The sequence below is a fragment of the Lepisosteus oculatus genome, chromosome 12 (genome assembly GCF_040954835.1).
Source record: "Lepisosteus oculatus isolate fLepOcu1 chromosome 12, fLepOcu1.hap2, whole genome shotgun sequence".
Taxonomy (NCBI): Eukaryota; Metazoa; Chordata; class Actinopteri; order Semionotiformes; family Lepisosteidae; genus Lepisosteus; species Lepisosteus oculatus.
The window spans coordinates 26,567,535-26,581,705 of record NC_090707.1 but is presented as its reverse complement, the minus strand read 5'-3'; the positions used below and the strand labels follow the sequence as shown (position 1 = coordinate 26,581,705).

General features: G+C 33.6%; 1 protein-coding gene across 1 annotated transcript in view; it reads right to left on the bottom strand.

Moving 5' to 3' along the window:
* Positions 1 to 274: 274 nt before the first annotated feature.
* The window catches only part of nab1b (NGFI-A binding protein 1b (EGR1 binding protein 1)), a 28,812-nt gene continuing 14,915 nt past the window's right edge, over positions 275 to 14,171 (bottom strand). The window contains exons 5-8 of the mRNA XM_069196664.1: positions 10,187 to 10,306; positions 6,623 to 6,791; positions 4,084 to 4,236; positions 275 to 2,688 (exon numbers count right to left, since the gene is read on the bottom strand). Coding sequence (XP_069052765.1) covers positions 2,603 to 2,688; positions 4,084 to 4,236; positions 6,623 to 6,791; positions 10,187 to 10,306 — 528 coding nt within the window. The 3' untranslated portion in view covers positions 275 to 2,602. The remainder of the gene's footprint in view (positions 2,689 to 4,083; positions 4,237 to 6,622; positions 6,792 to 10,186; positions 10,307 to 14,171) is intronic.

The following is a 14,171-nucleotide window of genomic DNA, read 5'->3' as shown; positions in this document are numbered from 1 at the left end:
AATTTTGAAATGTACAGCATGATAAAAATGTTCAAGGCTCACAGCTGTTCACAAATTATGGGTTTTGTGGGACTTTTAACATTTTCTATTACATTGAGGCTTATTATTCTTTAAACAAACAGTGAGCAAAATAATAATACAGGTAAGTTCAATGTAGAATTATAGCATCAATATAATCCATTTCAAATTACTTCAAATTATAAAAGAACATCACTAACTTTCTAGAAGATATCTGGTCAAAGAAAATGTGTATAAAATGCAGAACACCATCCAGTTTCAAAAAATAGAGTTTAATGTTTATGTGCTGTATAACAAATTAAATATATTAGTGTTTACAAAACAACTGCTAACAAATATTTCACTCACAGCAGTGATAACAGAAATAAAGTTTACATACAATGAACAGTTTGATCCCACATTTAAAGTGTAATGTTGTTTCTTTTCATACATACAGCACAGGGCATGTGTGCTAGTGGAAAAAATACAAAGCAGGGACAACAGAAACTTGCAATATTGTAAATCACAAAACTACAATTGAGGGCACAATTACTGACAGAGTATGGGTAGGCTATAAATAAAACTGCAACAAAATTCATTGGTGATTGCATATATATTGCATTGATTGTGGTGTACCAAAACACTGAAATTATTTCATTAAGGTCATTACACTCACAAGAGGAATTTCAAAGCTTTTTGGTCTAGTCCCCTCATTTGCTAGATGCAAACCATATTTTCTGTTGGTGATGGAGTAAAGCTGATCTAATGAAATGTTCCCTTTTGATGTCTCCTTTGCATCTGGCAGGAATATTACATTTTATGTCATAATAACTTCAGGAAATTAATTTTAAATGTTTCTAGCAAAACAAAAACTTTGAAATCACCCTTGACTGCTGGGCAGGTTTACCAAAAAATGCATTTGTGTTCCTTTAACATCAGAATTTCCTCAAAAACAGTTAAGGTGAAAAAGCAACATTAAAATGAGGTCATTCAATTTTCTCAAACTGGTGAAAGGTCATACTCCAATAAATTCCAACTTATTTAGGATTTCTGTTTTTGTGCCAACAACACAGTTCTACTTTTAAAATGTAATATTTTTAGATGCAAAAGAAAATATATTGGTTTGCATTTTAAAAAGTCAATAATTAAAAAGTACAACAACAAAACAATATCAAACACACAATTCTGAAAATATATTGCATGTGGGACTAGGAAGCCATTCAGTGCCATTGTTGGCTGCAGTATTTATCATCAACAGCCAATTTAAACCTAAAGGGTTAAATCAAAATGACACAGTAATAGGGAGGTATCTATGTAAAACCTGAAAGCATAAATAATGTTCACCTTTCAAATGAAAGAGAGTAATTACCACAAGAACGAAAAACAGGGAAACCAGGCACCTTATACCCTAAATTTGTACATTGTTGAACTATTTTTAATCTTCTAACAGTATAATACTATTAACACATATGCTGAAAACCTTATGCTAATTCTAACAGCACACTTTGCATTTAGAACCAAACACTTGTGCATATTGTTTATAGGTAATCTTGTCACCAGAATTGTGATTTCTAAGCTAGTCAACACAACAGATATACAATTAACAAACCAGAGGGCAAAAGGACAAGACACCATCACTGAGATTCTCAACACCTACTATTAAGTATTGCTCTACTTGAAATATCCACATTATTGGAATTGATTTTGAAAGATAGATGGAAGAATGAAGCTGAAGTGACGCAAATCCTGGTTTCTTCTATTAAAAGTTGAAATTGTATGCAATTTCATAGGAATGTTTCCCTACTAAGGATACAAATGCCATTAATAAATATGAATTGTGCTTATATCTAACTGCCGCAGCCAAAAGCTTCAGCACACAACAGGACCCGTCCTATACTAAGAATGTAGTCTGCTTCACTTTATTATCCAGTACCTCAGACACCCCATTATAAAACTGGCAAAATCCCAATAGTATTAAGTTTATACAATATGAAAGGAAACCATAAGATATTAATATAACACTTCCACCCTAAAATCAGGAGTCAAAGTGCTGCCTGTATGTGTTTCTTTTTAGTATTTTCTGGGTCTACTCATAAAGTGTTATTGTGCCAATAATAAATATATGTACTAATCAGGACAGAATTTAAAATGTATACAATGTACTAGTACTTCAAGTTAATTTTTGTGATGTACTCTGACAATGTGTACATTATTATCCTGATTGAACTAAAACAATTTACCAGCACATCAAGAATGTATGCGCACAGGACAGATTACCTTTGTTTCCAAGAAAATGTTTAGTTTATACACAGCACATTCTTAAATAACATGATATACATGACTTTCTGAAGACATATATCTACAAACAACTGCTGTTGCATCTCGCTATACAGATGCAATGAATGAACGGCAATGAATAACTGTACAGCCAGTGAGAAGGGAACTTCTTTGCTTCTTAGTAAGCAGACTAACGATTCTAGGTGCTTTGGCAAAAAAAGATGTTTGAGGCAACATTGGTTGTTAAGGCTCTATTGTAGCTGTGCTTGCTTAGTATTTACTGATAGACACTGTGTTCTGTACAAACATTGAGAAGGAAAAAAAGAGGCTATCTGGAATCTTCTGGTTCAGATTTTATGTTTTTTTTCTCTGAGAGGTTCAGTACTCGCTGGGAGAAATCTGTGATGCCATTTTCTGTGGAAAACAAGAATAATAAATGTCAACAGTAGGTAACTTTAAAACTATTCTTTTATAAATTACCATGTACAGTACCTGGTAAAAATATTTACCCCTTTGTTGTATTACAAATTATGTATCCACTTGTGAAAGTGAATATTTTTAATCAAAACAGGAAAGCTCCAGCTAAAGACGATTATGGGTAAATGTCAAAAAACAACAAAGAAATCAAAAGCAAAATGTTGATATTCCCTAGCTGGTAGAAGTACCTTTGGCAGCAATTATAGTTATAAACACTGTAACTGGAAGTGATTTATCATCGTTGAACACACATGTCTATTTGCAGGGGGACAATGTTTAAAAAAACGGGAGAGGATAGCATTGAAAGGTGATAGGAAAGATAATTATTAGATTAATAATTCCTTGATAAACAGTGCAAAAGCAGGTCACTGATGAGAATGTTATTGATAAAAATATTAATTTTTAATATTCTATTACAAACAATTAAATGGACATTACAACTAATTTGTTACTGCAAGAGGCTGTTTTGAGGCTTTAGCAGGTTAAATACAATTGGAAAGAGTTCTTCAAAAGGGATTCACTGCTGAAATCCCCACCTTAGTAAAAACCAATGACAATTCAGAGACCATATACTGAATATATCATATATTGAACGTGAACACTCCCTAAAAAACACAAACAATAAATGAGTATGGCAGGGATCTGACAAACCCTCAAAGTCATAGTTCATGCTTTGGCAGTTTTCAAAGTTTCTGAGAAGGTACACACAAATTAGCCAAATTTGCCAAACACAAATAAATCCTTCATTTTTGTAATGATGCAGTTTTTAACACTTTCAGCCTTTCTATCAAGCAAATATAAACAGAATTTAAAGGGGAAATTAAGACACTCCAAAACTCACTTAAAGGCTTCCATAAACTTCCAAACAATTCATAGATGTTTTATTTAGACCAAGTAATTGTGCAGTATAACAGAAACAGCAACATGAAATGTAATGAAATAATGTTAGATTTAATTGGCCAACCCTTTTTTTGCAAATGAGTTTGTGGTATGTGACAAGTGAACAAAACGGTAGTCAGTCAGCAATCCTGGGTTAAGCAGAAATCTTTTCTTCCAAGCATGGGAAAATCTAGGTGGGAGTATAAAGGAGTGTTGTAACCAGTGAGGTGCATGTCTGAAATAGATTTTCAGCATTGACAAAACTGGTCTAATTTAAATTCAGTGGGTGCAAAGATTCCCAAGACAGTGGATGTCAAAATGTTAAAAATATGAAAATGATCACGTTTCTACTCCTTTGCAGGACGAATAAAAAAAAAAACAATTACTAGAGGCATCCACTGTTTGGAAGCCTTGCTATCAAATTTAGTCTTTGTAAGCTGAAAACAAACCCACCTGAAGACTGTATCTTTCCCTCGCCTGTAGAATGAAACCTTTTTAATTCACTTGACAGATGCTTGCCCAAGACTGATTCCCCTTCTGAAGCCATCTGTGACTGCATCACATGCCTTTGCTGACTAGGGACCCTCAGGTTTAATGGTTTTTCAGCTGAAGAATAAAAAAAAGAATGCTTGATTCATTTACAGTAAATGTTAATTTAGTTTTCTGCAAAGGTTATTGTTATAAAGAAAATTCCAATGGTAACTGAAATGCCTTTCTGTCACAAGCTTACCAACTAATGTTGAAAGATTATACTGTAGATCCAACCACCTAGAACATGTGTTAAAACCAACGTCAGTGGAAAGCTAACTGTGGTATTCTGCAGTCTGTTCCAGCATACCGAATTTAGTCCTTCATTGCTCAGAATTTGATGGATCAATTAAGTGTGAGAAAATTTGATACAAATTTATAAAATTGAAATGGGTATAGAGTCAGCCCCAGTGGACTATTTTTTGATTCAGCTATAAAGGATGGACACATGGTTATGAGTGGAAGCTGAAAGTGAATTTACTTAGAACAAATAATTTTATAATACAAAGAGTTGCAAGTATCTGGAATATGTTTCCTAATCAGGTTGTTGAGGTGCTTAATCTGAATGGATGGCTGAATACAATTTTAGATTGCTATTGCTATTTTATATTTAGTTTACTAAACTCCCAAATGTGTAAGACAGGCTGAATTAATTTTTAATAATCAATTTCTTGTGCTTAACTCATAATTGATGTGCCATATATTTTGCATTCTAAGTTTCCTGAGCCATCAAACTGCCTAATGACAATACCAACAAAGAAAGACACTCACTAAGGCAGGTAGATGAAAAGGAAACACAGGACCTTCACTTTTGTTGCAGAAGACTTATGTAATGTAGACACCTAAGAATAATGTGGTGGGAGGTGTAAATAGAAGTACTGTATAGCAGCTGTACAGAAAGTGAAAGACCTAAACTGTTTTTTGCAGAAACATTCATAATAAAATGCAGTGGATGCTTTACACTTAGCAGCATATACACTGCTTAGTAACTTATAGGAGATGAAAAGTAAGGCACAGACAGAAATTCACTAAATGATGTATTTCTATTGTTATAAACACATACTGTAAAGCAATAGAGGATACTAACATGTATTACCTCTTGTTAAAATTAAACTTTGAATTAATTTATCAGGTTAAATAACAGTTAAGGTTAAATAATTCCTAACTATATAATTTAAATAAATATTAAAACATATTAAATTCCCATTCAAAATATCTTTGCAAACTATGTACTGTAACTGACATAAATAATGGCCTTGCAAAAACAAACACCTGATATTCAAACTCATCTAATGAAAAAAATATAGTATGCATGTGACATTTTTTTTATTGTCTTTTATTTTAGCTCCGTTTATTCCACTGATTAAAGTTGTTGTTTCTTAAATTCTAAGGTTGATTATTCTGACAGTAGCAGAGTAGTGCTAAGCAATTAATCAAATCCCACCCAATTTTTAAAGCATGAGATTCTGAAACCAGTAATTACATCTCAGGAACAGTTTCACTAGTGTTTCCTTTCTCTTTGAAATGAAAAATATTCAGCAAATTCATTCAAAATACAAATAAACATATGCACACATTGTACTGTATTTTAATAAAGTATGAACATAATTTAAAGTTAAATTACTAATCACAGTGCTGCAAGATATCATGTAGGACATTTCCTTTCCCCACCTTCTGCCTTTACACCTACAAAAGGCTTTCAGTCATCAAGCACAAAGGAAAACGAAAGTGAAACTATACAGGAATAAAAAAACTGACTTTCAACAACATTTGACAGCAGCCCCCACACCAATAGTTTCAGACGCAATCTTCTGATATTCAGAAGAGAACCACTTCATGTTTAAAAGGTTTGGCATCACCTTGTTATTAAACTGTTTATTAAACTTTTTGTAATCCTCATCAAGATGGAAAGACAAATAATGAGTTAATTTTGTTAGAATGTTTTAGACACTACTGCCTACCTATATACAAATCAACAAAAAGAGAAAAAAAGATTAATTAAGATCTGTAGGGACTGATTTTGGTCTTCTACTGTCAGGCTTCTCTATTTCAGTTTCAATATCTATCTATAAATGTAGAGAGCACTAGGTCCATCCTATCTTAATTGTCTCAAACTATTGAGTAAAATAATACCACATTCCAGTGCTTTAACCCATTTTCTTTTTACTCCGACTAAAGAAAAGCAGGCACCTAAAGAAAACTCAGATGTTATTTCTTTTGATCAAAGATCATGCATGTTTATCTCCCTTTCTAACATAACAGTCTCTTTAAATAGAAATGGAAAACATGTTATAAATTCCTTTCCTCAGACAATTCACTAATAAGATTGAAAATTAACTGTCACTTATATACAAGAATCAGTGTGGTACTAAGTTTTTCTTTCATAACACAAGATTTTTTATGAAGCTCTTCAGCTTTTAGGACAGTTTTATCAATTCTAGATGACGTATGATTAGGAACATACCTTGTCGATCATTGATTTTTTCAGAGGTCAGTCCGTTGGTGCTCTGTTTGTCAATGACATGTTTGAAGGCACCAGGGGGCACACGCCAGTCCAGAGCCTGCAGTCTTTCTTGGGTAGCTGCATCATGGAGGATCTCCATTTGCTTGGCTATTAATCGTTCCAGCTGCGTCTGCATTAAATGGAGGCAGTAAAAAAATTTAAAATACTCTATTACCCTCCTTCAATGTACTCAATAGTGGTCAGTCATATTCTGTCTTCCAAAAGATGTAACCCTAGATCTGAGATCCTATCTGAGTAAAACTGATTGTGAGTGTGTGTTTGTACCCTGTGATGGACCGGTATCCAATCCAGGGCGTATCCTGCCTTGTTCCCATTGCTTGCTGGAATAAGTACTGGCTCGCCCGTGACCTTGTGCTGGATAAAATGGTTAAAAAAAATGGATGGATGGCCAATTTAAATGTAATTTTTTTCATTCCATATTTTAGTATTTTCTTGGTCTTTTCATATGCTTTCCCACACAGTCTAGATGCACATGATAACTTAACACACTTAAATCACAGTTTTTTTTTGCTTTCAGATAGGTTTGTTTATACAAACTGCAAATTATCATTTTAACTTGTCTACATTAAATTCTATTAAAAAATAAACTGTTTTATTTAATGGATGGAATGTATGGAAGCTTATTAGTGCCATAAAGAAACAAAAATATTGTTTATACGAGGAAATGACTGAGTTTATACAAATAGTATTGCGTTTAAACAAGAAAATGTATTGCATTTAAATGCAATAGTTAATTTGTGAACAAGGTTGCCTACTATATTAATATATTGCATTATATATGTAACAATATTGTTCCATTCAAAGTAGCATCAACTTTAAGAACAGTAGAATATCTTCATACTCCTCATTTTGGAAAAAAAATAATCTAAAGGAGCCAACTTTCTGTCTTTGGTATACATGAAGTACAACACCATGTCAGTAACATTCCCAGGTTAAACGCGTATTGCTTTCTGTGGAATGACATGGCTTTCCAAACATATGTTATTTATGTGAAACTGCAGAAACATTTACTATACATAGGTTTTTGCCTACTCTTTAAACATTAAATGGAAAGAATTTATGATGACTTGATAGTAAGATTTACATCAACATCAATTATTGATGGTGACAGTAAACCACAAGCCAACAATATACAAACTGTATAAGAGGTTGTGTGCCTTACTGGAATTCATCTTCTTTTTGTTTGGCATTACCCTATCTATTTACATTCATGTCTGTGCAAACGGACACATAAATACTTTCTTCTCCCTTCAATTACACTTTTCCTGCATTTTGCTGTGTAATTCTAAATTCAAATGTAATTGATGTCAGCTTACTGTAGTCTAAAACCTTTTGAAGTTTTTGTGCTAAAAGATTCAACAAGTGACCAACAATAACAGTAACAGAAAGCCAACAGTAGGTATTAAGTCTGACTGATAAGTCATCGTAAACGTATTCCATCCAATGTTTCAAATTTGTCAGCAAAAACACAGGTATAGAACATGGGCTTTTGCCATAATCCTACAAAGTGATATCTTGTATTTTGCTTCTTATTCATTTTAGTTGATGATATGAGTGAATGTTGCAAAAAAAGGAAAAATAAACCTGGTCACACTTAATTTGTAATACCATTCATTATATTTCCAAGTATCCATATGCCTCAATATTGCGATGGGGACGCTATAATGTAAAAAGGCTCTTTCCCTTGGAAAAAAACGATGTCCTGACTCTCTGTGGTCATTGAAAAACCCAGAGAAAAGAGTAAGGGTGTTACCCCAGCTTCCTTGCCAAATTTCTCATTGGTCTTTACCACTCAGGGCTGCCTTAGAAATCCCATCTATGAATTAGCATTATATCTATGTTCTCCGCCCCACTGAAAGCTGATTTGTGGTGAGGAGAGTACACACTATGGCTGCTGTCGCATCATTCAAATGGATGCTGCACATTGGGTGTGGAGGGGAGTCCCTATTACCTATAAAGTGCTTTGAGTGGAGCATCCAGAAAAATGTTATGTACAGTAAGTGTAAGGAATTATTATTATTAGTAGTAGTAGTACTTTATAATAATAACACCCCACTTTAAATCTTTTGCTGTTTGACCATGCTATCTGGCTCTGTATTGCCTGCCTGTATCCAGCTGCTTGCTCGTCAGTCTGCCTGTCTTTTCACAATCACCTACTCGCCTGCCTGCTTATACTCTGCTGCCTGCTCTTCAGTCTGCATGCATTAGGATTCATCATCAGTCTAGACTGCTGCACCCCTTCAGGTTCTACAGTGGTTATGACATCTCACCAGAGATGTACAAAATTCTGCTGCATCCATTCTTTAACATCATATAAGCCACATGACAATGGTGGATTAATATTGGCTTTCATTACATTTTGGAGAGCACTTTAATTGACTAAAAAGTGTCATAGAGAATGTCATAGGCATAGAGAAGTCACATTTGGCTTTTCCCATAGAAATTAGGATGTGTGATATCACTTTCATGAATCCAAACGTCTCCCATCTCCTCCAAGTGAATATCCTATATTGTCTTTTCCTGCATTTGCACCAAATGTTGCAGGCTATTGTTGTTTTATTTGTTTGTATTTCTAAGGAATATAAAATGACAGTTTCACTGTCTTGTAAAGTATAACGCAGTAACATTTGTGAAAGTTAAAAATACACTTATCATTACTAACCTAATAACATCAAGTGTACATCATATGCTCTTTATTTGTTAATCCTACAATCTATAGGAGAATCTATGTGTAAAAGCTGTCAAATTTCTGTAATTTAATGGTGTTTAATGGAAAGGAGTTATAGGCACCACGATGGAGTGGTTCTCTACAACTTTCACTTTAAATATTTTTTTAGTCTGTATTGTTTTTTTAGCTGCCATGTATTACTGTTAATCACATATAGTACAATACACTTCAGTGGTATATGTATTCCCCACTATCCATGATGGAAATGGTTTGCACATAAAAGACAGGAGAGTTCTGAGATCAAGAGACTGACATCACATGCCCACATTTCATGTGGACAAAGCTGAATATGTCTTCTCTAGGCTTCTGACATTTTTGGTTTTAATTATTAAACACTGCACTGCATAACATGATTCTTGAGCACAAATACAGCTTAGACTATTAATACTAATAATGAAGTGGAGTGATTAGTGTTAATATTAATGTGTTATGATACAGTGCTTAGCCCTTTAATATCATAAAACCATATTAAGAATATAACAAATGAAGAAATAGGGGGCACAGGAAGATAAAGATTTGCCCTTTACCTTCTTTAACATGTCCAAAGCCATCTCACATCATTGAAATTAGTTACATAGTTTTAGGTCCAATAACAAATGGGCACAAACTGTAATCTTGTTTGGGCGAGGCCCTAAATAGCCAACTGTAAATGGTGTTCATCTAAGTACTGTGAAGTGGGGACAGACCTTGATTTACACACATTACTGTATCTACATTACTTAAAAGGAAACAAAAACAACAGTATCAAAAATTGTCATGCTATTTGTTTTATTCACCTGGATATTTCTGCTAATAGTTTCCTCGCCTTTTGACTTTGCGTGTGCCAACTGCTCTTTCAAAGACTCCTGCCTCTGTTGTATGGTCTGCAGTGCCTCCTGAATATCAAAATAACCTTCCTGAAAAACATAAAAGGGAAAAAAGATCAGCTATTAGATAAACTAAAGACAAGTATTTGTGCATAATTACTGCTGCTTCAAGCACAGGCTCAATGAATAGTGTGATGTTATATAGTGCATTCTATGATGCTTCAATCCATGCTCATTAGTTGCTTCACTGTCGATACTGACATTTACACCCTTTACAAATGCTTCAGCAATTCAATTAGTCACCAGGGATTTTAACCCTTACACTAAACCACCTGTAGAGACTGTATTAGTGAGATAAGAGCTCGTTACAGTGTGAAAATCACTCCTTGTTGTATGGTAATTGATAATGGAGTGTACTATGAATTTAACAGTTTCAAGTGGGTTTCAAGAAGTCTGGGCTGTCACTTCAACTCTAAGCCAGTTGAAAGGAATAGTATTGCTGTTGGTCCTGTTGCTTTTATGATAGGTACAGTGTGATTTGCTAAAATACAGAATGACGTATCACATTTAGCAGTCATCAAAAGACATAAGTGAATCATACCATCTACTCGTAACCCCACTGACCCCTACCCAACCTAGCCATCCCAAAAAAACACTGGGTTTACTGTGGTGAAAACTTTCAGTTACAAGGCATGTAAACATGTTTGTGTGTTGAAGCCTGGCTTTGGCCTGGGATACTGTCAGCAATTTGTTAATTAACACAGTTTGACAATTTATTAAAATAAATTATTGAGGATTTATAGAACAAAATGTAAACATAAAATACTTGATGAATAATACCTTGATTGGGGATTCGTCCAAATATTTAAGGACTGGTCCATTCAAAATAAAAAACAGTAGTTGAATTCCTAAATAAACTCAACTAGTAATAAGTAAGTAAAAACAAAAAAAATACCAGAAAGAAAGTATTAGTATTACCCATCAATAAACACATTCTTGATGATTAATCACTTTTAACTTAAGTATCTTAATTTCCAAACAGATAGTAAAAGTGGAAGAAAGCAAACGAGAATTGCCTTTTTTACTAGGAGTTATGGTTGTCTTCAACTGAAAACGCAGTTTCAAAATGAACTAGCTTTTATTCATCTTCAAGAGCACAGATTACGTAAGGCATTTTTCAACTTCTGGATTTAAAATGCACAGGTATTTCTTCTTCAGCACCTTTTTATGTTAGGGAGAATATCCATTCATCCATCCATTTTCTGACCATTTCATCCAATATAGGGAGCTAAAGCTTATCCTGAAAAGCAATTGGCACAAGGTATGATACAACCTGGATAGGATACCAGTACATTATAGGGTACACACAAACAACACACACACACTCAGACCAGAAGCTAATTAGCCTACTAGCACAATTTTGGACTTTAGGAGATAGCTGGAGCTCCTGGCGGAAACCCATGCACACAGGCAGAACATACTGTATGCAGATAGAACCCCAGGAATTGAACCTAGTGCCCCACCATTGTGATGCAGCAATGATAACTACTGCACGACTGTGCTACTTATTAGGGAGCAAATGTGTTGTATTTATAAAATAATTAATCTTTTTTAAAATTCAGTCACTAATTTCAAAATTTAAAGTAGAATTTGAAATTCCTACTTTTTTCTAATTTTTTTAATTGTGCTTCCTGTATATTGGTTGAAAGACTGGAACCTGCTTATATATTAAAGGTATTATATCTGTATTATACCTCAACTATACAAATACCTAATTTTTTAACACTTGAATACCTAATTTTTTAAAATATCTTTCCCTAATTTTTACTAATATCTTTCATCACTCCCTTTGTCTATAATATTCATCCTGTCAAAAAAGTCATTAGGTAAAGTTCAAGCCAACTCAGAACATCCTGGGAATAAATGGGCACAAGGAAGGACTACAGCAGTCTCATAGAATGGTATACACTCTTAAACATATCCTCCATTTGGGAATCTTATTGCAACACACCTCCTGAATTTTCAAGGTAGCTAAACCTCATTTTTAGAGTAAAAAGATTTAAATCCACTAGGTATATGATCACTTGAACAGATTCCTAGGGGATTTGTGTGCGGCATTGAAAGTTCTTCATCATGCCATGGGTAGATTGTATGGTGTTAACAGACTGTAATCTGCAATCATCTGTAAATACACATTTCATCTGTAAATACATATTGTAATTTTTACCAGGGTGACTTGCAAAGGATTTATAAGAACAAAAAACAAAACTTTAATTCTGGTTTAGGTGAGTTATGAAGATCTCTCATTTTTAATATTCAGTTAGATTTTAATAATTTATCACCTTTTCTATCCAAAATATTAATTGTATTCTTATTTTTTATGCCTTAGCAATACTGCTTTCATTTATTGAGGGTGCTAAGTAAGAAGAACATTTCAACAGATTTGTAGCCAACATTATGGTTTCTAGGATTTGTCACATCTCACCTAAGAGCCATGTACCACATGAAAAGTGTCGTATGTCACAAGAGCCCAAGAGACCACAGGGGTTGTTGTGTTGTTGAGAGAGGAGAGAGCCCTGGATGACTAACCCCCTAGTCATAATTTGTGGCTGAAACCTGCACTGCAAGAGCTAAACATGCACTTGGGTAAGTGTCTTTACCAGCCGAGCCACTCGGTACCCAACTATATTTCTGTCAAACCAATACATAGAGTGAAACTGGTTATGGACTTGTTCATTTATTAAAATCACCTTTTTAAGGTTCACATTCACTCCTGAAAAATGATGGTGTTTTTGAATTTCCAACCAAGCATGTTAAATAGTTGCAAATACTGCCAGTCATTAATACACTTACTTCTTAACATACATTCACAAGTATCATGCATTTGATAAGCATGACTTGATTATACATAAATATGAATGATAAAAAATTTCAATATAAATGCTTAACACTGCTGACTAACTCTAACCCTACACCCAATGCCCATGGTGTTTTATAAAAAAATCTTTAAAAAATTTAAAGAAGGTTATGAGATATTTAATTAACATTAATCACAGAATCAATCATCCAAAATCATTTATCACTTCCATAATATCAAGAGATTTAAAAATCAAAGGCTCTGTCTATTAGCAATAAACAAAACCTTAATACATCTTTTAATAGATCACACTAGCAACATAAGTTCCTGAAGAGCTCTAAATGTTTTTAATCTCTATTATCAAGTTGAAAACTAACAAAACAGTATCCTATAAAGTCAAGAAAATAGCTGCAGGAGGTGGTAAATTATACTTTATTTGTTTCCGATTCAATGGAAGACAAAAACAACCAAATCTGTTCAGCACTAAACTAAAAGCAAACACATAATTAAATCTGAATATTTGCAAAAGAGTCATGAACCAAATTGAAGAAGGGACTAATGGGTCATGAAGATTCAGTACTCCAACTTTGTTTTAACATTCATATTTTTGTTCCCCTGTTAGCTAATCAATCATTAAGTATGGTTATGGGTGATTCCAAGCACACCCACTTAATGATGTCACAAGATTATGGGTAGGCGTAGTTGATCTCATTTGGGCTTTCCTTTTTGATGTGGGTGTGCAATTGGTTCTTAATGGGAGGGGAAGGGATTGGTGGTTATTGCCTTATTTCCTTTTGAAACAATTCATTTTCAAAACAATCTCTTTAATTCTTTGAGGGGAAAAATATATTTCCATTGTTTGCATTTAAGTTAAGTTTAATTAAGTTAATTAAGTATTAATTGAAAATATGTATTATTCCTGGTAATTATAACATTTGTGCAATGACTGTTTCATGATTGGTAATAATTCCAGAATAATTTAAATAATTACTTTTGAAAATATATTTCAGTTTATATAAAAAAGGTATGAATACCTTTTCCTACTACTCCTTTTCAATATTTTACTAGGCTATTGTAAAATATGGAATTTCTTCTTCT